The 26752-nt window shown below is 33.2% G+C and overlaps 1 protein-coding gene across 1 annotated transcript in view; it reads left to right on the top strand.

The window, feature by feature from the left end:
* LOC145249496 (putative ATP-dependent RNA helicase DDX49) overlaps nt 1–26752 on the top strand; it is a 619310-nt gene that overhangs the window by 103272 nt on the left and 489286 nt on the right. The window contains exon 3 of the mRNA XM_080111104.1: nt 15546–15631. Within this exon, the coding sequence (XP_079967230.1) occupies nt 15546–15631 (86 nt within the window). The remainder of the gene's footprint in view (nt 1–15545; nt 15632–26752) is intronic.

The raw sequence follows: 26752 nt of genomic DNA, 5'->3' as shown, positions 1-26752 counted from the left end.
TCACAAGGACGGGTAATGTACAACACATTATTTAAAATAGTTTTACCTACCTTCAGACGGGTTATGTGAATACATATATGAACCAATTTAGCATACTCCCGACAGGTATTGTATAACGTATATGAAATAATTTCTCTTTCCACCAAGGCGACCATAATTTTAAGAAAAATTAAATAATTTTTAAAAGATGGATCATTAGGATTTCCAAATTAATATATAAATACATTGTCTTGGTTAGTGATTAGGCAACCCCTGCTTCACCATACATTTCAACATTACCGGATTTCTTTCCTCCTGCAATATAATTTTAAGAAAAATTATTTTGGAAGATGTCTTGGCAGGCTTTTCAAATTAATGCATAAATACTTAGACACAGTTGGTGATTAGACAACACTTGCTTCATTATAAAATCCCACATTACTGTGTTTCATTTTCTTTCCCCACTACCGACACCAAACTTTTTTGGAAAAAATATGGCGTTTTGAGAAGATAACTCAGCAGATTTTACAAATAAATACACAAATACTTTGAGAAGCTTAGTGATTAGGCAACCCTTACTTCACTATAAAATTCTACATTACTGTGTACTTTCCCTCCCGACTACTGACACCATGATTTTTAGTGGAATGATATCATTTCTTGAACATAACTCAGCAGGTTTTCCAAAGAATTGCATAAATGCATTGACACGGATGGTGATTAGGAAACTTTTACTTTACCATAAATTTCAATATTAATGTAGTTCTTCCTTCCTTATCACCGACAATATAATAGGAAGAGAAACGATGTCTGTTGCAGAATATGATTCCACAGGTATTCCATATTTTTGGAATATGACATTGTGGGAGATTGCTTTGTGATCCAAAACGGACATTACTTCCAACCCCACCCCAGAAGAGAAGGTTTGATAATCCGCAGAGCACGTTTAAAATTAACATAATCATGCTTCTTTTCTACCCCACACTACAACCGTGACGCCATTTCTGGATGATAACATTGAAAATCAGAAAAATATTAATCACCCCTTACAGAAACTGGTCTAGTTCACCATCACAGAACGCCAACAATATATTTGAATTTATTTGAAGTAATTTGAGATTGATTTTCATTTCTATTTCAGCTTGAGTATTTTTTGTGAGTGAACTGTTTAGAAAAAATATAATACATGCATGCGCATATCTAAGTTTCTTTCCGTTTTTTTTTTAAATTTCATTTTTATAAAAAAAGGAATTCAACGTTACGTTTAATACTTACGGTATTTCTGTTTATAATAGATAAGAATACTGCATTAATTAAAATATACATAAATATTACATTTTAATTAATAAGTACATAAATAATTATTTAAAAGAGTGAAGTCACCGACAATTGTTGTTTCTATATATATACTTAGTTATTTGATATTTTTATTTTCATTTTTTTTTCAATTGTTGCTATAAGTTTGAATGTTCATAACGCGTTTCGAACGTTTTTTTTTTTTTTTTTTTTTATCTTCAAAACATGTTATGGACACTCAATTTCAAAAAATGAAAATAACAAATAATAAACTAATTATATAAGATACCAGAATTGTTGGTGGCTCCTTAATCAATCATTATGAACAGCTTCCCCTTTCAGAGCACAGAACCAAGATCAGACATGATCAGTAGACGCGCATGATGAACTTTGTGATACAACTAGCAGTTCTAAGTAGCCCAAATGAAGGTTGTACTTAATTTAATTTAAATTTCTGCAAAGTGGTAAAATGGAGTTGAAAACAAAAACAGGAAGAAAAGGAAAGGAGCAAAAAAAAAAAAAAAAATGCAAACAGAAAAACAAAAAAGGGGAAAATTTATATACACGGTCTGCCATGAGTAACTATATATTCATTTGCAAGATTTATTGACCCTTCCCGATTTTTTTCTTGTTGGTCGTTCTCACAAAAGTTATAAATTAATCACGGATGTAATAGATCGTTCGTATTGTTACGTTGTGTGTGTATGGGTGGTGTTTATATATGACCGTGTATATACTGTACCATATTTACGTATGTGTGGTATACGTGTTTATGTGGCACTACTAAATGTCTGTCGTGTTCTTATCATAAACGAACCTCATGTATGTATATTGTACGTTTTGTAACGGACTGTTGTCCTTAGATCCTTAATGTCTATTTTACAGCCTGTGACTCGGCAAAGTGTTGGCGCATGCCTGTCAGAACATATAATATGACGACATACCGGTTTCTGCTGTTGGCCCCCTCTGTTTTATGGGCCTTCCTGGGGTATTTGTTAATCATCTTTGGAGGAGCTGGAACCTGTTATAACAAGGGCACTTCAAGACAGATTCAAGACAAATGATTGGTTTTATATATATTTTTATTTGCTCCCAGGCATTGCATCCCAGCATAACTGGAGTGAGTGACGATCTTTTGGCTTGGGTTTCTCTGTCTCTATTCTGAGACCTCCTGGTCTCCTCCATGGGGAAGACTTTCCTAACCCATCTTGTTCATTCGATGCCTCTAATCCAACTCAACACTATGCTTGGGCAAACCGGAACACATGACACTTGACAGGTCACATCTGTCCCTGTTCAGATACTTTCTAGTGCAGACTGACTGGTTACAAAATTTAACAGCCTGCCAAAACATTACGATTCAAATCTCTGTTGTCCACTCATCGCTAGATATACAATTATATAGACAGATATATAGATATATAGATAAATACACAGATAATTAGATAAACAGATGGCTGGATGGATAACAGATAATCTACTGCTTCTGCCCAGTCACTCTCTAACACCATAACATTTTAAGTTCTGATGTTGTATGAACTAAGGGTCATGACACAGACATGCACATTTCATTATTATAGAAATTCACTGGATGTGATTTTTTTTTTTACATGGAAATTACCACTCAAGGCTTAAAGGCCACTAGAGGATAATGGTTAATGAGTGTCAGGAGGTCAGTGAGACAACACTGATGATCGGTGCAGTGGAAATTGGATAAAATTTGATTATGACGACTCAACGAGAACTTGTTTACATTGGACTTGAAAACGACCATGTTGTAGTCAGTTGGAAAGCAGCTCTGCACTATATTTCTGCAGGTAGGTGGTAACAAAGAAATTGTTGCCAATAGTTGAAACTAAATGAGTGTTTGTGATTGTTTTACAGGGGGGGGGACCATAGATTGTAGCTCAGTCGAGCACTTTCCATGAAAATGGCGATAGAGCAGATATAGACTCACAATGTCTTCTGCGAGAAAGAGATTGCAAAGAGGCTAAAATGACATTGTCTACTCTTTTTTGAAGCCAGTTTTAAAGCCTGTCAGATAGAAAAAGTGCTCTGATCAACTCCCCAGATGTCGTAACGGTACTTCATCTAAGAATGTATTTGCCTCTTATACAGAAGATTTTATTGTGAGTGAGATACCTTCTGGCGTGGTAGAATGATTCAACCGTTTTTCCAGATTTGATGTACGTATGTGCTTCGTTTCAGATCGGGAGTAAATGTCAATCCCAGAAGCCTGTCGAAGCGGGGTGCTGTCTCGAAACGAGAGCTTTTCAATTCAGTTTTGGCTAAATGAGTTCTGGAAATATGCAAATAAATGTTTAATTAATTAAAATTAACCAGGCACCTTTTACTCCATGGTTAACGTGTAAACCCATCTCTGTATGCATGTTCCTCCAAGGATGGAATACTGTTGCCACATCTGGGCAGGAGCTGCTAGAAAAGACTTGTCCTGCCTAGATAGAGTTCAAAATAGACTTTGTAGCCTCGTAGACGATGTCCTTTTCTCTTCGCTGCAACCTTTATCTCACAGAAGAGATGTTTCGAGTTTGTCTTTGCTTTATCGTTATTTTCATGGCAAGTGCTTGACTGAGCTTTAATCTATGGTTCCCCCTCGCCAAAGTTTCACAAGAAACACTCGTCTAGCTGAAAACACTATCAATAATCCCCCACTCTTTATTTGTGCCTAAATCTAAACGTAGATTCCATGAGCAAAGCTTCTTTCTTAGAACTGCACGCCTGTGGAATTGTCTTCCGTTTTCCTGCTTTCCAGCTGACTACAATATGGTTGTCTGCAAGTCTAACGTAAACAAGTTTTTGATGAGTCGTTTCATATAAGTTTACAAATTTACCGAAATTCTATTACTAACGATTACTATATTGTCCAATCTCTGCTGTACACTCTTTAACCCTTATCCTCGAGTGGTCTCTGGGCCTTGATAAGTGATTATGCCTATGTAAAAAAATAAATAAATAAATAAATGTTCGTGTTGTGTGTAAATGTTGTTCTAACAAGTTTGGTTGTTCTGTCTTCATTGTCATCTTAATCTCTGAAATGGTCCGACGTTTTGACCTTTTTCGGTTTGTCTTTCCGTCCGGCACACAGCCGCCATCTTATTATCTCCCCCCCGTCCTGAATGCACCAGTATTTTCAACGATGCTTGTCGCGTATATATGCCTAACACTTAATCCTTACCGCTACTACTTGAATCGTGTGTCTAGTTGGCATATCGTTAAATCATCTGTATAGATCTGCGGCTTACTGAATCGGGGCTTTGTCAGATCAAAGACGTCCGCTAATAATCCCCAACAAAAGGGATATTAAGCCCAATGAACGCCATTGCATGTAATGATGACACTGTTTCTGTCATCGGCAAAATGGATTAACTTAAACAAACAACAATAACTCATTATTTCCGACTGCTCTTTTGGACAGCATTAAAACTTTTCCAATCTTCCTTAGATTAATAGGCGTAACTGCAGCCATCTATTTATCAATAACTTGTCATACAGACCTGGCGTTGCTCACAGTCCATTATATTCACATTTCTTTTCTGAATATTTCTATGTTTTCTGAGAACAAACTGCAGTACAATCTATATATATATATAAAAGTGAAAGTATCTGTCTGTGTACTTTTCCCTACGCAATAACTCTGTCAATTTTAAGTCTACAAACTCGAAATTTGATATACAGGGTACTGAGATTTGGGAAAATCTTTGTAATCTGTTTTCAGCCAGAAATTTGGCTGGTAAGGGGTCAAAGTTCAACGAGTTAACCTTTGAGAACTCTACCAAACTCCTCCGCCAATTTTGGATATAAACACTTGAAATTTTAAATATAGGTTCGTTGGAAATGGATCTTACGTAGTAACCTGATTTGAGCCCAACACAATAAATGTTAGGGGGCCATAATAGGGGTCAAATTTAAAAAAAAAAAATTGACCGCTTTTTCTTTCTTTTCTTCTTTTTTTTTTTTTTGCTCAACATACACCTCCAAACACCCGGGTAACATCGGGCTGAAATGCTAGTGTGTGTGTGTGTATATATATATATATATATGCATAGAAGGGAAAAGAAACCTGATGCGTTAGTATATATACAAATAACATAATGATTAGAATAACGAACTAATTAGAAAATAAGTTCTATTTCTGCTTGACAGCTCGACTAATTCCGATTGCGTTTTTTTATGATATTTTCCATTTTTTTTTTTTTTTTTTACAATATTCTTTGGTCCCTTTCTTTTTTAGATATTAAAGATTTCCATTATACTAGTTATCTCAGACAGTAAGTCCAGATATACTGATTTTTATTTGTGATTGTTTTTGGAAAATAAATGGATATACGAAGATAAAAACTTCTACAAAATTTTCGTTTGTTTGTCCATTTTTGTCTATACGTCACATTATTTCAACGCCCGGTTTCCTGCATTGCTATATACCCCTCCGTGTGTGTGTGTGTAATATATATATATATATATATATAATTTTTTTTTTGATTTTTTATTCTTCACATAATTCTTTTAATTTTTTATTCTTCACATAATTCTTTTTTTTATTTTTATTCTTCACATAATTCTTTTTTTATTTTTATCCTTCACATAATTCTTTTTTTTATTTTTATCCTTCACATAATTCTTTTTTTTATTTTTATTCTTCACATAATTCTTTTTTTATTTTTATTCTTCACATAATTCTTTTTTTATTTTTATTCTTCACATAATTCTTTTTTTATTTTTATTCTTCACATAATTCTTTTTTTATTTTTATCCTTCACATAATTCTTTTTTTTATTTTTATTCTTCACATAATTCTTTTTTTATTTTTATTCTTCACATAATTCTTTTTTTTATTTTTATTCTTCACATAATTCTTTTTTTATTTTTATTCTTCACATAATTCTTTTTTTATTTTTATCCTTCACATAATTCTTTTTTTTATTTTTATTCTTCACATAATTCTTTTTTTATTTTTATTCTTCACATAATTCTTTTTTTTCCATTTTTTATTCTTCACATAATTTTTTTTATTTTTTATTCGTCACATAATTTTTTTTAATTTTTTATTCTTCACATAATTCTTTTTTTATTTTTATCCTTCACATAATTCTTTTTTTAATTTTTATTCTTCACATAATTCTTTTTTTATTTTTATTCTTCACATAATTCTTTTTTTATTTTTATTCTTCACATAATTCTTTTTTTATTTTTATTCTTCACATAATTCTTTTTTTATTTTTATTCTTCACATAATTCTTTTTTTATTTTTATCCTTCACATAATTCTTTTTTTATTTTTATTCTTCACATAATTCTTTTTTTATTTTTATTCTTCACATAATTCTTTTTTTATTTTTATTCTTCACATAATTCTTTTTTTATTTTTATCCTTCACATAATTCTTTTTTTTATTTTTATTCTTCACATAATTCTTTTTTTATTTTTATTCTTCACATAATTCTTTTTTTATTTTTATTCTTCACATAATTCTTTTTTTATTTTTATTCTTCACATAATTTTTTTTTTATTTTTATTCTTCACATAATTCTTTTTTTATTTTTATTCTTCACATAATTCTTTTTTTATTTTTATTCTTCACATAATTCTTTTTTTATTTTTATTCTTCACATAATTCTTTTTTTATTTTTATTCTTCACATAATTTTTTTTTTATTTTTATTCTTCACATAATTCTTTTTTTATTTTTATTCTTCACATAATTCTTTTTTTATTTTTATTCTTCACATAATTTTTTTTTTATTTTTATTCTTCACATAATTCTTTTTTTATTTTTATTCTTCACATAATTCTTTTTTTATTTTTATTCTTCACATAATTATTTTTTTATTTTTATCCTTCACATAATTCTTTTTTTTATTTTTATTCTTCACATAATTCTTTTTTTATTTTTATTCTTCACATAATTCTTTTTTTATTTTTATTCTTCACATAATTCTTTTTTTATTTTTATTCTTCACATAATTTTTTTTTTATTTTTATTCTTCACATAATTTTTTTTTTATTTTTATTCTTCACATAATTTTTTTTTTATTTTTATTCTTCACATAATTCTTTTTTTATTTTTATTCTTCACATAATTCTTTTTTTATTTTTATTCTTCACATAATTCTTTTTTTATTTTTATTCTTCACATAATTCTTTTTTATTTTTATTCTTCACATAATTTTTTTTATTTTTATTCTTCACATAATTCTTTTTTTATTTTTATTCTTCACATAATTCTTTTTTTATTTTTATTCTTCACATAATTCTTTTTTTATTTTTATTCTTCACATAATTCTTTTTTTATTTTTATTCTTCACATAATTCTTTTTTTATTTTTATTCTTCACATAATTTTTTTTTTATTTTTATTCTTCACATAATTCTTTTTTTATTTTTATTCTTCACATAATTCTTTTTTTATTTTTATTCTTCACATAATTCTTTTTTTATTTTTATTCTTCACATAATTCTTTTTTTATTTTTATTCTTCACATAATTCTTTTTTTATTTTTATCCTTCACATAATTCTTTTTTTTCCATTTTTTATTCTTCACATAATTTTTTTTATTTTTTATTCTTCACATAATTTTTTTTAATTTTTTATTCTTCACATAATTCTTTTTTTATTTTTATTCTTCACATAATTCTTTTTTTATTTTTATCCTTCACATAATTCTTTTTTTTCCATTTTTTATTCTTCACATAATTTTTTTTAATTTTTTTTTCTTCACATAATTTTTTTTTATTTTTATTCTTCACATAATTTTTTTTTATTTTTTATTCTTCACATAATTTTTTTTTATTTTTATTCTTCACATAATTTTTTTTCCATTTTTTATTCTTCACATAATTTTTTTTTATTTTTTATTCTTCACATAATTTTTTTTTATTTTTTATTCTTCACATAATTTTTTTTTATTTTTTATTCTTCACATAATTTTTTTAAATTTTTTATTCTTCACATAATTTTTTTTAATTTTTATTCTTCACAATTTTTTTTATTTTTATTCTTCATAATTTTTATTTTTATTCTTCACAATTTTTTAATTTTTTATTCTTCACATAATTTAAAAAAAATTTTTATTCTTCACATAATTCTTTTATTTTTCATTAGATTTATCGTATATGCTAATCAAAATATTTCTCATGCACTTATGCTAGAAAGGACTTGTCCTGCCTTGATAGAGTTCAAAATAGACTTCCTAGCCTCGTAGTAGATGTCCTTTTCTCTTCGCTGCAACCTCTATCTCACAGAAGAGATGTTGCGAGTTTGTCTCTGCTTCATTGTTATTTTCATGGAAAGTGTTCGACTTAGCTTCAATCTATGGTCCCCCCTCGCCAAACTTTCACAAGAAACACTCGATTAGCTGAAAACACTATTAATAATTTCCCCCACTCTTTATCTGTGCCTAAACCTAAACGTAGATTCCATGAACAAAGCTTCTTTCTTAGAACTGCTCGCCTGTGAAATTGTCTTCCGTTTCCAGTTGACTACAATATGGTTGTCTTCAAGTCTAACGTAAACAAGTTCTTGATGAGCCGTTCCACTTGTTAACAAATTTACAGAATTTACCATTACTAACGATTACTTTATTGTCCAATTGACTAATGTACATTCTTAACCCTTATCCTCGATTGGTCTCTGGGCCTTGATAAGTGGTTATGCCTATGTACAAAAAACAAAAAACACGTGCTGTTTTTTAAAATCATATTTACAAGTTATTACAGTCGTGTTTGTGTATGTGTGTGCATATGCTAGGCTACAATTCTTATTTTAAATACATCTTTAAATAAATATTTTGCCCATGCATCTATATTACCGTGCTATTTTTTAAAAATCGTATTTAAAAGTTATTACGGTCGTGTGTGTGTGTGTACGCATGCGCGAACAGTATAAAGCAATCTAATACTTGCATTAACCAGACTGAGTCACAGAAATATGTGGCCGTTTACAGCTAGTTTCCAATATTTTTAGATTAGATTCAGGTCACCTCCTTAAGTGTTTCCAATCACTCTGTAACAGTAAGACTATCAGTCTCGCTTGCTTGTTTGCACACTGAATGTATTAATAAATAGAAGGGTGAATGAGACAAGAAGTGGTAGGAGGAGGGAGGATGTAGCTAGCACAAGTGTCTCATAATCTGAAAGATGTGAGTTCAATCCCATTACATGTTTTTATTTGATCAGCATCACACTACGTAGATGTACCGGATTGACTGCTTCTTTTTGTATAGTTACCTTAGTTATCACGTTTGAACGGTTCAGTATTGTTAGATGAAAGTATGTGTTGTGAGTTAATTAGTACACACTGTCTGATTGGCATCACGTCTCATTAATGTTTAACTTAGTGTGAGAAGAAAGAGATTTTGAGACTGGATTTCACTGCTGTAACAGTGTCGTGCGGCTACACCTATCAAAATCGTTTTATTTTTGTTGTCTGTAGATGTGGACAGTAAAGAGAACTTGGATGGGTAGAATAATATAATTCATCCTTTGCGTAACACAGGGGTTCCCAATCTTTGAAGTATGGTGAACCATTTTAGAACAAGCAATCAGTAAGTGACTTCCTTAACTGGTGCTACCAGATCAGGCTATGAACAAAATATCAACTTGTGTTCAATTTATTGTATGCAATGAATCATTTATGGTAGGTGTTTTGGCAGTAGGTCTCCCCAAAAGGGTTTCTTTGCCCTGAAACAACCAAACCAACTTATAAGAATAGAACTCACAACTTTTGGGGTATCGATGAAAATGGAAGGCCTTTTCAATGTCATGACTACTGCACTGACTGATAATTTGCAACCAGTTTCTGGCATCTTTAAACTATTAGTGTCAATAGAACCACTTTGTGGTGTGAAAAGAATTTGTGCTACCAGATCAGGCTTTCTGAAGATATTGGCTTCCTGAAACGAAATGCACATGACATTGATGCTTTTTGTTTTTCTACTTCCTTTTGCAAAACTTAATTATCTTCTGCAAAACCAAAACAAAAAACAAAAACCACCTTTTCCCCCCTTTTCCTTGTTACCATTTTCTCTTCCTCTTTCTATTCCCCCCCCCACTTCCTGACTTGTTTCCAAACTTAAAATGTACCAAACCTTAATACTGTAAAGAAAAAAAAAAAGGATAAAATCCACTATAAAACAATCAAACAAAACACTACAAATTAGCGATTGAAGATGGAAAGAGTTTGAAAAAATAAAAACCTACAAAAATAACTGGATGCAATATGAATACTAGTTTCAAAATAACGGGATTCGACATTAAATAACCCAAAAAGGGTTGATATGCTGTAAAACAACCAAACCAAACCTTAAAATATCTTATATATACATTCATGGTCCAACAAACTGCCATATATTGCGATTATTGATCATTTGCAGCGTAACTATACATATATACAGTCCATAAATTCATGATTCACCCCCACATTATTTAGGGTCACAACCCAAACATTGAGAACCACTGCTGTAACATTTTAAATAACAATTATAAACGTCCTTACTCATACATGTTCGGCTTTTATATGCTTTTCGCTTATTTACTTTATCGTCATTTCATCTAGTGGCTGTTGTAGGATAAGTTTCCCTTCATGAAGAAAGAGGACACAAGGAGACGTTCACTGAGAGTTTTTATAAATGGTTTTATTTAAAGAGAGTTGACTTAGGAGAAAGAGAGATTAACCTTTCCTTGGCTTGGCTAGTTATTTACTTCCTAACTCCACCAAAATGAGTGACCCACACAGACAGACAGACACCGAGGCAACATTCTACTTAGAATATTTCTACATTATTAACTGTCTCAGTCTTACGGATTCCATGAATAGAAACTGACACAAAAGCATTAGTTTTCTCTCAATTCGAAAACGTGACGTCATTTGTCATCATTCAACTCTGTTGTTCTGCCTGCCTCTACTTTGTCATTCATCTTTTATTCACGATTCTGATATCATGCACTCTGTGTGACCCTTGTCAAAATTCACACTAGATAACTTAATCGCAACTGACGTAGGGTCCTTAATATGTAGTATTAGTCCTGATGAAAAGATAAATTTGGACGGTATAGGAAGATGTGCGCAGAACAGGTGACTTTGATGGTGTCGCCATGTCGAAAGAATGGATGAGTGTTTCTGGGTTAGATGTATAAGGGTTAAGGTAGCTGTTCGAATTCACATGGGATGGTCATGAAAACACAAGAGGAAATGCTAAAAATGAACTTGAGAAAGAGGAATAAATAATGTCCTGGCCAGAGATTGTAGAAATAGTGAACAGCCTTAAAATACTTTTTGGTTCAATGTATGCTCGATGATTTGATGTGAAAAGTTTGGTCAGCTTGGAAAAGGCATGCTAAAAAATAGACTTATTTATGATGCTATTTTTACATATGTATGATTTTGAATAACGAGTTTTAAAACTGGTTCATGACCTTCTGACATCAATAAAGACATAGGCTCAAAGGTATGTATTCCAAATCAGTTTGAATCCGAGATCAAAAGTTTAGCTAATACAATTTTACTTTATACAAAGTGGAAATGATAAAATTGTCGCTCTAGGAAAAACGACATGATTCCATTTCCGTTTAATGAAAGCCGATTTCCTTTTTTTTTTTTTTTTTCTTGGAAAGCATCTACTAGTTGGCCACAAATCCCAAGAGCGATAGGAGCTTTTTATCATGTCTGAAAGTGACACAATGTTCAACGAGCGAGATTGAAGATGTGTCGTTGTACAACTCATGCACTCTACTGATACAAGTTATGACAGCAGGACCATTGCCAGCACCCTCAAAATGCATTGCTGGATTGCCCTGAATAACAGGAACGTGCACAGGGCGATGAAAACAGTTTTTATCTTTAATGTGGTTTAAGGAGAGAGCCACATCATGCCACCTTCCTTCTTCGAAGTTGGCTTCAAAGTCAACACCAAAGTGCACCTGGATGTGCTGAAGAGTGTGGTGATCTCCTGGTTCAATCAGGTGACCGCTGGCAGATTCTGTGGGTGGCAGCAGAACTGTGCCAGCCAACAAGTCGAAAGAGACCAAAGTTTGGCTTCAGAAGGAGTGCTACGGCTTTGTACCCTTCTCTCACTGGCCATCTTTGGAGGAAGCTGGTTCAATTGACTTATACTTCAGTACAGTACAGTGTGTGTGTGTGTATATATATATATATATATATATATATATCGCCAAAGGGCGAATGAACCCTTTTTCGGGGTCAACGGCCAACTAGCACCGTGTGTGTGTTGGGGTGGAGAGGACTCCTGTAAGCCGTGGTGAAGGCAACCTTTTTAGGAGAAGCAAATCTCTGATTTAAAAAAACCATAAAGCGGGAGACCAGTACCCGCATTAAGCTGGTCTGCGGTTTAACTTGTTGCTGGCTATCTTGCTCTTGCTTGTAGCTGGATCTCAACATTTTGAACCGAGAGAGAGAGACTTTGCTGTCGTACAAAGCTAAGAATCTGTAACATCATCTGTGTATAGATACTCCCTCAGGCATTTGTCTATAAAAGTGGTCCTGTGGCGATGGAAAAGTTGTGATGCATGGAGGCTTGAAATGCTGGAAGCATGTAATAATTGATCTCAATGACCATCTTCAGTGTCATGCCTGCTTGAGCGTGTGAATTCACCAGTAGGACTAAAAGAAAAAGTCATTTTTGGGCTCATTGTCTTAGGGAGTGGCACTCGTCTGACAAGACGTTGCAATCATCATCATATATATATATATATATATATAAAAAATATTTTAAAAAAAGTTAAAATCATAATTGTGGATTGAATTTTTGTGCTAACTAGAATGTAAATTTGTAGTATATATACGTCTTATAATTCATAAATTTTACTATCTTATAAAAAAATATATATTTTTTTATAAGATATACATTTTATATTTACTTATCTATCTATCTATCTATCTATCTATCTATCTATATATATATATATATATATATATATATATATATATATATATATATATATATATATATATTTAAGAGTGTAGCCATCAACAATTGTAGGCAAAATCTTGATAAATGGAAATCTTATATATATATTTAAAGTGATGGTTGTGTAGTTCCACCGAGAGAAAAAATGTATATTTAAAAAAGTGTAGCCATCAACAATTGTAGGTTTTATCATTTTTTAATATTTTTTTAAAATCTTCTTTTTTTTTTTTTAAATATTAAATAAATGATAAAAGTCTGAAAAACCTACAATTGTTGATTGCTACACTCTTTTAAATATATATATATATATATATATATATATATATATATATTGAGTAAACATTAAAATTTATACCTTTTAAAAGTATATATTTCTTATAAGATAACGTACAAATAAATCCTTTTTACACCGTCAATTAAAATTTAATTTTCAATTTATTTGCTAATAAGCAAAAATTTATGATTACCCATGTCTATTTTGTTATTAACATTTCCTCCGATGAGATAAGCCATTCATTGAAAATCCATGGATTAAGGCCAAAACTTTAATAATTATCCGTACTCCTTTGTCAAACAATAAATGTTGTAATTCTACATAATTTAATTAAGAATTTCCATAATTCAAGGCAGAATAAATATATTTGTTGTCAGTTCAATAAACCCACTTGCCGCTATATATATATATATATATATATATATATATATATATATATATATATAATAAAACTACTTAATTTATTCACATAAAATTAATATACGAAAGTATAGATTTATGCGTAAACTTTAAGTATTTACTTCAAAAGTGCTCAATACGTAGTTAGAGCTAGTTAGTAATTTATAAAATATATATGCCGATTAAGCTACACTGAATATTCGGCGTTTCATCCACTCTAGGACTCCTGAGCCCTAGAGTGGATGAAACGCTGAATATTCAGTGTAGCTTAATCGCCATATATATTTTATAAATTATTATATATAGATATATATATATATTTTTAACCCTATAAAATGAGTATACATATATTTTACTTGCTCAGTATATTGAAATGTAAATTGTTCAATAAATTCACTTATGTATTAAGTGTTTTGGTATTTTATTTTTCATTTTTTTCCCTTGTTATGAACTTTTTGCATTAAAAAGTTTTTTTTTTTTTTTTTACATTTATAACTAGTTTCCATATAACGCAGTTTCAATTTATGCTTGTACCAGGAAATTCATAACTTCACTATAATATTCATTTGCTAACATCCTTCCTCTGATGAGAAGAATGTAATTCTTTGAAACTCTGCGGATTAAGGAAATTTTAATATATCTTATTTGAGTATCCTTTTGAATAATAAATTCATGTAAAATATAATTTATCGTCTAAAATTCATGTCCTTATATATTAGAATCCGGGGATACAGTGGCTGTATGATACAGTTTTTTCAGGTTCCCATGTGGAATCCGATGTTTTTCCGACTCCTGGTTACGGTATTTTCCCTGCCTTACGGTGTAATTTATAATGTTATTTGATTATATACCTGTGTCGTATATACTGTACTGTTTTTTATTACTAATTTTTAATGCCGTATCCCGGAGCTCTAATATACATACATATATACATACAGCAGTGTCCAAAACTAAGGGACAAAATTTTGAAATAATATTTGTTAGAAATAACAACTGTGAATAGCAGAAATTTTGACAACGGTAGTAATTATCGTCCATAATAACATACTAAAATTTTAATCATTTGCAAAGGATAGAAAAAGAATTATAACAATTATTTATTTTCAAAATAGGAACGTCCAAAAGTAAGGGACAAAATTGAGAAAAACAATGTAAACAGTATGCTATATTCAAATATTTTTATTTCCTCTAAAGAATAATTCTTACTTAGTCATTTGTAAACTTTGCATTTTTGTTGTCATTAAATTTAAAGAGAACTATGTTGTAGTCTGCAGTGAAGCATTCCTATGGTAATGAGTAGTACTAGTAAAACAGCATATTCTTTTCATTGTTTTTACTCTCGAGTGTGTATCCATTGATATCTTATATGCTTTTATATAGTGTGATGTGGTTTTCAGTTGATTAACTGTCTGTGTCGGATATATACTTGAGTCACAACAGTGAAAAGAATACGCTGTTGTCATAGCTCTCGTAATGAGTTCCATGGTAAAAGTTTTACCATTATTAGGATTACTGCTGAATGATTTTAAGTTTATTTTAGTTTTTTGTTTGTAAATGTGGATTCTGTTTTTTCTTTTCATTTTCTCTGTACTTGAACTTTAAACTATTTTTCATGAGAATTTTTTCTAACGAATTAAAAATAAAAATCAATTTTTCAGGGAGTTGGCGTTTCAAATTGGTGAACAGTTCCAAGTTTTGGGTAAACCTATTAATCTGCGTGTGACTGTGATTACTGGTGGTCTGAGTAAGTGTTTGCTTTTTTTTTTTTTTTGTATACTAAATAGGTTGTATGTATGCCTTTTCTCCTTCTGTCTCTCCCCTTCGATGCATTCATGAATTCATTGTTGCTCATTATTCACAGCTTCATTCATGTTGTTTTCTCAAGTGTTTGATGTATTGCCACAGCTTTATTTGCAGTTGTATAGACAGTAGGTTACAGTTTCTTTCTGTCCAAGCAGTGCCCATACTGAGCGATTGTCCTAACCATTGTACACAAGGGGATCTTCTGCCCAACGAAATATGAAACCATGAACAGAATTATTCCTGAATGCTTTCGTATTACATCAGTTACCTGCTTTCCATGACCTCACATTAGCTTGATCGAGAGGCTGAAGTGGCTACTCAGCCTTGCCCAGGCGTCTCCCGCAGACTAGCAGAGGGAAGGAGGCGCCTTACTTTTTCCTTTGACAGTAGTGCTTTCCTGCTACCCTATACAGCACTTAATATTCATAACGGATCACCAATCTAATATTAGCCAGACTCATCATTGCTTAACTTCCGTGATCTGGTGGGAACCGGTGTGTCGTAATTATGCCATATATCAAGCAGGTTAATTTCTATTAATGTTGAGAACTGATGAAACGATTTTACAAATAAATGATTTTGCTGCACTGAATTGGCGTTAGATATACATATAAACTAGCAGGGCTACCCAGCGTTGCCCATGACAAAAGTGTAACCATTTCCTATTGCAACTTCCCTCCCCTCTTCATCTTCCTTCTCTGCGCAGCTCATTCCTCTCTAGACATACTCACACAATTTTATAGATTTCTCAAGGAATGGATCGGCATAAGGGAAATAATGCCTTGAAAAAAATCGGTTCTCTTTAATTAGTAGATAATCTGGCTGCCTCCTCCTCTCTCTCTCTCTACACACACACACACACACACACACATTGATGTCTGTTTATCACAATGTTTCTCAAAATGGGCGCTGCTTTGATATTGAGGGGGAGAGAGCAGTAACACAAAAGTGTGCAGTTGAAAAAAAAAATATATATATATATATATATATATATATATATATATATATATAAATAGGTCCCACTGTGTCAACTAGGCTCCAACCTCTGTCCCATTGTCTCAATGTTGCATCCCTGTGCCTGTTTTACAAGTATTTTAATGGAATCTCCTCTGATGAACTCCTTGCACTTGTGCCCCCTCGACATACATATCTCCGACAAACCCGCTTAGCAACAAAATCACACCCCTTCACTGTTGAGGTCCCTAAATGTCAGAAAGTTTTCTACTCTAATAGTTTCTTCCCTCGAACGGCTAGACTTTGGAATTCTCATCCTGCTACCTGTTTCCCAAACTGTACTGATATGCAGAAGTTCAAATGCAGCGTAAACCAAAGTCTTAATCTTTCTTGGGCATGGTTCCAATTAGTAGCCCCTTATGTCCAAGTGGCAACATGCCTTATTTGGAGTGAAGATAAGTAAAAAAAATAAAATAAATAAATAAATAAATAAATATACACACATATACATACATATATAGATAGATAGATAGAGAGAAAATAGGCAAACTTTTTTATACACATATATAAAAGTGTGTGTGTGTGTGTGTGTGTAGGTTATATATAGTCAATTGAGAGAGAGTGTGTGTGTGTGTGTGTATATACATATTTACTGTATGTGGATGACTATATATATATAGTCATCCACATACAGTATGTTTCGCTGTTTCAAGCTCATCAGTGTGGCTAAACAAGCAACTACCTCAAGCCAGGATCGAAAACTTTATCGACCAAACAACAATTGGAGCTTCTAACCATTGCGCTATATGTCTGCTGCTATGCAGACAGTGAATTAACAATGTTTTGACATTGTCCAAAGTACATAAGCTCAATTTGTTTACACAAAGAGCATTGCTTCATATGCTAATGGTAATTTGTATATCACTTCCCAATATGCTCAACCCAAGATAGGGAGCATTATAGTCATCCACATACACTACTGTTTCGCTGTTTCACATACCTAGTCAGTATCAGATGGGTGACGATTTGAGAATACCAGGCGCTGTATGTAGGAGGATGTCAACACTTCCCAGCAAGAATTGCAAAAACTGATGTCATCATCTTCCCTACTGCAACAGGGGACCGCTTGTGAACTTTATATTCGGGAGAAAGTTTGTTCAACCCACCTAGTGTGGTTGCCGCTGACGTGCATACTGGACGAAAACTCTGTGATATTAAAATATCCTTAACAATAAAGCAATTCCATGTATGTAAATACGAGCAGTGTAAGAAATGCAACAGCCAGATTCATCCTAAAATGGAGTACTGTTGCCTTGACAAAGTACAAAAGTAGTACATGAAGGTTTTTTTTTCTTAATTTCTTTCCCACAGAAGAGATGTTGCAAGCCTCTCTCTGCTCTATCGTTATTTTCATGGCAAGTGTTCGACTGAGTTTCAATTTATGATCTCCCTCTTGCCAAAATTTTACGAACAACAAATTCCATGGACAAAGTTTATTTCTTAGAACTGCCCGCCCCTGGAACTCTGTTTTGCTGACCTGCTTTCCGACTGACTACAATATGGTTGTTTCTAAATTTTTGAGATGAGGATTGGTTATTCGGAGATTACATAAACCAAAATGACCCTCAAGATTAGAACAATAGTCCAAGGAATCCAAATAATACAGTGTGGTCATCTTCAAGTTCAATGTAAACAAATCCTTGTTGAGCCCCCCGCCCCAAATAATGCATTTATATCCCATTTCCACCACTAACTCTTAATACGCTGTTGTCTCAGTGACTACCATACACTCAATAACCCTTATCCTCGAGTGGCTTTCTGATCGAGATCAGATATACATGCGATCTGGGACCGCTTGTTGATTTAATATTTCCCCAGAGACTTCCTCTGGAAAAAGGAAGCTGACTCAGCCTGCACAGTGTGTATGCTGAACCAGGAAGGAAGTAGACCTCTTGCACGTTTCATGCCTTTTAGGTATCGTGTATTGCGTTTGAAATTTGTAACCGACATAAATAACAAGACCTCACAGAAATGTTTCTGCAGTCCATTTCTAACGGACAGGTGATCTTAATAATTAGCATTTTGTTTGTTTAAATGTTTTTTTTTTGTTTTCATGTTCTATTGTCATGTCATTATTGTTTGTCGTGTATTTTTTCTAATTAAACAGTTCGGCTTTTGTGGTCATTAACCGGATCAGATTTATAATGAGAAAATATTGATATTTTGTGGGTTTTTTTTTTGTTTTTTTTTTTCGTATTTTCTATCATTAAAATTGTCTTCTGTGTTTTAAATGCAAACTTTCTTGTAAGACGGATTCTGATCTTTTTATGTAAAAGTTTTAATTACTAGATGAGGCATGGATGCCATGAATATATATGCAAGTAAAAGTAAAAATTAAAAAAAAAAGTTAATAGACATAAAAGAAATGTTTGCTATTTTAATATTTGACATAATTTTTTTTGTCAGTCTAAAGAGTAATCTGCATCAGGTTATGTGAATAACATGTGTTTATGGGGAAATAGGTTTATTCAATTCTATTTCACCTTTTATTTTAACCAGCCCTTTAATTTATGAAGCTCGATGTAACTACAGAGCATATACAAATAAATTTAGATATCTCATTGCTGATGCAATTCTCTACCTATATGAGAGCCAAGTAGGTTCAAAGATGGAGTACTGTTGCCACATCTGGGCAGTTTCACGAAAAACACCCGTCTAGCTGAATCCACTGTGAAAAATTTCCCCCACTCTATATCTGTGCCTAAATCAAAACGCGGATTCCATGAACAAAGCTTCTTTCTTAGAACTGCACGCCTGTGGAACTCTGTTCCGTCTCCCTGCTTCCCACCGGACTAAAACTTGGATGTCTTCAAGTCCAATGTTAACAAATTCCTAATGAACCACCCCCTTAAGTAAACACTTCATCAAATCTCCACACTAACGTAATGTACTTGCAATAACCCATATCCCTGAGTGGCTTCCGGGCCTTGATATGCGGTGATCACTGTGTAAAAAAAAAAAAAAAAAAAAAAAAAAGCACTCCATTCTGCCTTGACAGAGTTTAAAACAGACTTTGTAGCCTAGTGGGGAATGCCCTTTTCTCTTCCCTGCAACTTCTTTCCCACAGAAGAGATGTGGCGAGCCAGTTTCTGCTTTATCGTTATTTTCATGACAAGTGCTCATCTGAGCTCCAATCTATGGCTCCCCTCATCCTGACTTTCAGGAAAAACACTCGCCTAATTGAAACCATTTTCAATAATTTCCCCCCACTCTTTATATGTGCCTAAACGTAGATTCCATGAACAAAGCTTCTTTCTTAGAACTGCACGCCTGTGGAACTCTGTTCGCTTTTCTTGCTTTCCAACTGACTACAATATAGTTGTCTTCAAGTCCAATGTGAACAAATTCTTGATAAACCATAATCTTAAGTAATCCAATTTATAAAATTTCCACTACTAACGATTACTACATGTTCCCTTTACTATGATTTTATGATTACTACAACATGTTCATTGTACACTAATTAACCCTTATCCTCAAGTGGCCTCTAGGCCTCGATAAGTGGTAACTCTTGTAAAAAAAAAAAAAAAATTAACAAAAGTCTATATTTCAAATTTCAAGATGTGGACCATCTTACTGTTTATTTCTTTAAGCATGTTAAAACGTTCAATTTTTAACAGCACCTGTTTCGTAGCACACAATTATTCATGTTATTATTATGTCAATTTTTGGATTTGTTATGGGGACATCCACGCCCTTATAACCGCTAAGATGGACTTGTCCATTAGGCATATAATCAACAAGTCTAGACTGCTCAATGAGAGCTATGTCGGATGTCGGATGTCGTACAGAGATGACTCCCCACGGACTTACTAACCTTTTCTGTATCACTAACCCTTGCTTGATATAAATGTTCTTATTCTCACCAAGTCGTCGTGTTCCTACTTTCACCCTTTCCGGCTCCACTACAGGATTTATTCCACCCTTAACTCATCAGAAGAAAAAGAACTTATCAACTTTAAAAGAAAATAAAGGGACGGGGGCATAATTACAAAATACGAAAATTGGGACAGCGGTTGCCATTGTGTTTTCTTTTGGTTACACCATCTTTTCTTTTTGACATCCACAAGAGTAAATTGACTAACTTTTGAGCATGCATACATACACATTTTTAGCTTTAAGTTGCTTAATATTTGGCCTTTTTTAGTCGCGTGCAAGCGACTCTATAAGTCACTCCGTCGATCAGTCTGTCCATAACACTCTTGTGCTTGGCCTTTTTGGTTAAGATCAAAGGTCTGTTATTAATAGATGCTGTTCTTAGCTTTTTAAGCTTGCTGTACTTATGTTTGTAACTTTGTGATATAAAGTCGGGGATCACTTTTCTGTATTAATTTAATGTAAAATGATCACCCACTTTACAACCAGTCAGTCTCAAAGCCATTCCAGTGATTCTCCAGATCATTCAAGTTGTTTTTGAAGGATTCCAGTTATTTTTTAAGCATTCAAGTCATTCTTAAGGTCAATCAATTCATCCTTAAGTTCATTCAAGTCATTCTAAGTCATTTACTTTTTATTTATTTAAGTCATTTCAACCCATTTTTCAGTCATTTTAGTTTATCTGTAAGAATTTCATATCAATCCTACATTCACGCATTCATTCATTACACGAGAGCACGCGACTAATGGCTATCGGCCTTGTTTTTATTCATCTGGTTATAGCTCAGATGGCAATGATGAAGGCTGAAGTGCTAAATAACAACTATGCCTGAAGCAGGGACTTTTTAAACATTATGACTGCATGTTTAGTGAATGGAACATTTCTTTTAAACTGAAGTGTAATAAATAACGACCAATGAACAGAGCCCTTTTTTATTTAGATGCGCTGATGCATCAAAAAATTTGCTGTTTCACATTAAAAAATGTCATAACCCAAATTATCCTTAACAACATAAATACGTTCGTTCACATCTGTGCAATTTTTGTGAAAAAAATATTGCATTTTTATTTCATTGAGCGTTCACTGTGTCCATCTGTCCCTAGAATAACAGAAAATGGCCGCTTTTTTTTTTTAGTTTGAAGAGACAATCGATACCCTGTGTGCTGGGGGTTTGCAGTAAAAGAACAATCTCCAACTGCTCTTCTCCTGAACTTGCATTACTTTACTTTAATTGCAAGAAGTTCAATACGACTTGAAACAATGCTCAAATAAGCAGAGAGAGAGAGAGACTAGTGTTTACTCAAATTTATATTAAAACATTCACACACACATACATAAGATATGTTTCTGAATTTTTCAGATGAGAATTGGTAATTTGGATTATTTTAGCTACTGTTTTCATCCTGAGTGTTATTTAATGTTTCGGCCGATGCAACCTCCAATTTCTTCAGGTGTATCTTGTCAAACTCTCTGATCTTTTTATCAAACTCAGGAATCTGTACTGAATTTTGTACTGAACCCTTCACTTATTCTACAGGGGTAGCTTGCTCTTGTTCTGTCATTCATGATCAGGTAGAACTCTTAAGTAATTCACAATTGTATCTTAGAAGTGTCCACGCTGAGGATTGAACCTTCAACCTCTGGAAAGGTGTCATTTAGAACTGAATTTTACTTAGTACTTTATTTGTTATGCCACGGGTCCTTGTGGACACTGCTAAATTATATGCTTGTAAAATAATGGGAATCATTGTTAAATGGAATGGTATGGGGAAGTAGGACAGATTGACAAGGTGACATGCATATCTTGGGAAGGATTAGATATTGGAGAAAATGAGAAAAAAGAAACAAGTATTGTATTGGATTGTTTGGACTATTTTTCCCATCTTCCTTGTTTTTCTCACAACGTTTCGGCCGATGTAACCACAGACCGTCTACAGATGCATTCGCACTGGATGTTATTGGTGAATGGTGAAAAATGTTTTTTTTTTTTTTTGCTTTCCCAATGAATATAGCCGTTAGAAATTCAAAACGCAAATAGCGCCAAGTCTATTTCTTGTTTTTTAATAAATCCGAGTCCGTTCTTTTTTTTTTTTTATGATATTTGTATATTTTTGAGATGCGGCTTGATAATTTTGTTTTGTGTTATTTCGATTGTTTGGACTATTGTTCTCATCTTGGCTGTTTTTCTCACAATGTTTCGGCTCCTGTAACCTCCAATCAGTAATATCCAATGTGAATGCACCTGAAATTTGGCTGTTAAGGGATCAAAGTTCAACGATTTGACCTTTGAGAACTCTACCAAACTCCTCCACCAATTTTGTGTCTAAACACTTGAAATTTTAGATATAGGTTACTTGGACATGGATCTAACTTTTTAATTTGATTTGAGCCTAAAACAATAAATGTTAAGGTGTCATAAGGGTTAAAGTTTTTTTTTAAAAATTGCCTCTGCGGTCTTTACTTAGCCAATTTTTGGTCTAAACATTTTAAATTTTACATAAAATGTATCCAGACATAGAACAAGCTTTTTAATCGTTTTTTTTTGCTGAAAATTTGGCTTCCAATGGGTCAAAGTTCAAAAAGATTTTACCTTTGCGATCTCTAGCAAACTATTAAGCCACTTTTGGGTCTAAACATTTGAAATTTTACATAAAGAGTATTCAAACATGAAGCAAGCTTTTTAATCAGTTTTTCAGCGAAAATTTGGCTGGCAAGAGGTCAAAGTTGAAAGAATTGACCTTTGCAGACTCTACTAAACTCCTCCTCCAATTTTGGATCTAAACATTTGAAATTTTAGATGTAGGTAACTTGGACATGGTACAAACATTTTACTTTAATTTGAGCCCAAAAGAACAAAAAATGTTAAGGGGGTCAAAATTGGGGTCAAAGTTAAAAAAAAAAAAAATTGAACAGTACATAGGGCCTGAGCAAAGCCGGGTGGAACTGCTAGTAAATAAATTAAACTCGGATAACTTTCTATTGAACTCAAAGAAAGGAATCTGTATGGAATTCAGAATGGAACACTTTCTTTAATCTACGGGAGTAGCTTGCTCTCGTTCTGTCAGCCATAATCGTGTAGAAGTCTTAAGTAATTTGCAATTGCATACACAATCACTCGTTCAAAATTCCGTACAGATTCTCAAAAATGACAGAAAGATTCGCGAGATTGATGAGATACATGTGAAAAAGGTTGGAGATACATTGTAAGGATAACTCTCAAGTCATATGTAAATTTTTTTTAGTTTTGAAATCACTACCATATATTAGGTTCAATATAATAATCGATAGAGAATTGTCTTTTATTGAGATTGTCGGACTGACTTCCTCATCTTGGTTGTTATAGTCACAACGTTTCGGCCGTTTTGCCCTCCGGCCTTCATCAGGTGTTTTGTATCGAACTGGGGAACCGTTTGTTAGGAGTCTCGAACCCAACCCTTTATTATTATTACGTGGGTACCGTGTTTGGACTCCAGCTAGGCTCTGGGACATAGTTGCTGATTCTCTGTTTTGAATGTTACTTTTCACTGCCTTCGTTCAGGATTGAACTCAGCACCTTTGGGTAACTGTAAACTTTGATACAACGTCTAGGACCACTCGGCCATATGTCACTAGGACAAGATGAGGAAGTCAGTCCTACAATCTCAATAAATGAAAACACCTCATCTCAAAAATACAGACAATTACTAGAGAATTGTCTCTATGATAATAATAAATACGTAATCTGCATGAATTAAAATATCCTATTTAAGCATATCTTACGACCGGGCAATGCTGGGCGACCTGTAAGTTTGAGATAACAATCACTGGATAATGAATTACAAAGTCTGTTAGGAATAAATTGATCATTTGATGTCAATTAGCTATGTACTGACAGTGTTGTCCAGCTGTGGCATTTTCGTGTCTGGCATTGGGCGACATATTGACCAGCATCCTGTAAATGCCCGATTTTCGGCATCAATTTTTATTTATCACTTTTCATTATTTATTATGTTCTAATTTGTCACAGTATGAAAGAGTCTGGCTGTCTCGTGTAAAGTGGAGCAGGTTAGTTTACTTAATCCACTGTCCACTTCCGTTTTGTGCGGAACCCGTTGGTTTTATTGCTGGTCATCTTTATTTAATGAATAGTTGTATTCCATGCTGTGTGGGGAGAGAAAGAGCCTGGGTTCAAAAGTTATACAGGTGTTGTAAGTTCTCATGATATAGGTAAATAGTTTTATACCACTTTTCTAATATACACAGAGCGAAACGATAAATTGTCACCCCTAGAAAAAAATGACATGAATCCGTCTCCATTTTACAAAAACCGGTTTTCTTTTTTTGTTGCAGACCATCTACTAGTTGGTCAGTTTTGTACAAATTCCAAGAGCAATAGGAGCCTTCTATCATGTCTGAAAGTGACACGATGTTCAACGAGCGAGATCAGAGATGTGCCACTGTACAACTCGTGTTTTCTACCAATCCAAATTATGACAACAGAACCATTGCTAACACCCTCAAACTGCAAATCCAGACGGTTCAATGTTCGAGAACACAACTCAACGCACCAAACAACCCACGGTTATGGTCTTTGGTGTGGTTTCAAGTGAGGGCCACATCATGCCACCTCACATCTTCGAAAGTCGGCTTGAAAGTCAACATCAAATTGTACCTGGATGTGCTGAAGAGTGTGGTGATCTCCTGGTGCAATCAGATGACCGCTGGCAGACTGGGTGTGGCAGTAGGACTCGGTGCTGGCCCACAAGTTCATAGAGACCCAGGCTTGGCTTTAGGAGTGCTATGACTTTTGTACCCTTCCTTCACTGCCCCCGTCCTCCGACCTGAACCTGATAGACTACTTTGTTTGATCATATGTCGAAAACATCATCAACATGACCTCCCACAGCACCAAAGCCAGCCTGATTACAGAGTGAGTATTCAATGAGCTACCGTGGACTTGTGGAAATGGCATGCTCCCAATTTCAGATTCGTATCGAGGTGGTGAGTGAGGCTGAAGGCGGCTACATTGAATAGATGTCAGCTTTACTACATTATCAAGTACCTGAATTGATTTTTCTTCAATAAAGTTTTTTAAAAACACAACTCAACGCATCAAACAACCCACGGTTATGGTCTTTGGTGTGGTTTCAAGTAAGGGCCACATCATGCCACCTCAAATCTTCAAAGTCAGCTTGAAAGTCAACACCAAATTGTACCTGGATGTACTGAAGAGTGTGTTGATCTGTTAGTGAAATTAGGTAGCTTCTGGCAGACCCTGGGTGTGGCAGCAGGACTTGGTGCCAGCCCACAAGTCCAAAGAGACCCAGGCTTGTCTTCAGAAGGAGTGCTACGACTTTGTACCCTTCTCTCATTGGCCCACTCCTCCCCTGACCTGAATCCGCTGGACTACTTCATTTGATCCTACATCAAGAACATCACCAACATGACTTCCCACAGCACCAAAGCCAGCCTGATCACTGCCATCTGGCAAGCTCTCGTATATCTATGTATTTTTTCAAAACTTACTACCTAGCTTTACTTATGTATTGAGCACTATCAAAGTAAATACTGAAAATGTATATATAAAATAACATATACGACTGTTTGTATGCCTAATTCAATAATTATTTTGCCAACAATTTATAATGAACAAATATTTGGTGTTAATTTATGATTGTATTGTCCTATTTTTCTATATATAGGCAATAATATTCAATACCAACCAACAAAATATTTTGACATGTATTTTGTGTGATTAAAATATGTAGGTAAAAAATCATTGTTAATTAATTCAGTTCTAGTATAATAATCTAAATTAATAAATCCAAAAGTTTTTAATAAATGCTATCAAAATTGTTCGCTGTCGTTTAAATTAATGCTTCATAGTTGATGGAAATACACTGTATATAATGTAGAAGTAAATACCCCAACGCAGCTGTGTGTACGTCTAATTTGTAAAATTATTTTATAAGCAGTTTATAATAAACTAATGTTTGGTGTTATTAATTTGTTGGTCACCTGCATTGCCTGATCCTAAGATATGCTTAAATGTGATATTTTAATGTATGCAGATTTCGTATTTATAATTATAGAGCCAATACTCCATTGATTATTACATTGTACCTAATATATTGTAGTGATTTTCAAAATTAAAAAGAAAATCTGACTGGGGTGCCATCAGCATTCTAGCCT

This window comes from Euprymna scolopes, chromosome 28 (assembly GCF_053919585.1).
Source record: "Euprymna scolopes isolate OS-2025 chromosome 28, ASM5391958v1, whole genome shotgun sequence".
Lineage (NCBI taxonomy): Eukaryota > Metazoa > Mollusca > Cephalopoda > Sepiida > Sepiolidae > Euprymna > Euprymna scolopes.
The sequence above is the reverse complement of the archived record's forward strand: the minus strand, read 5'-3'. Positions and strand labels throughout refer to the sequence as shown.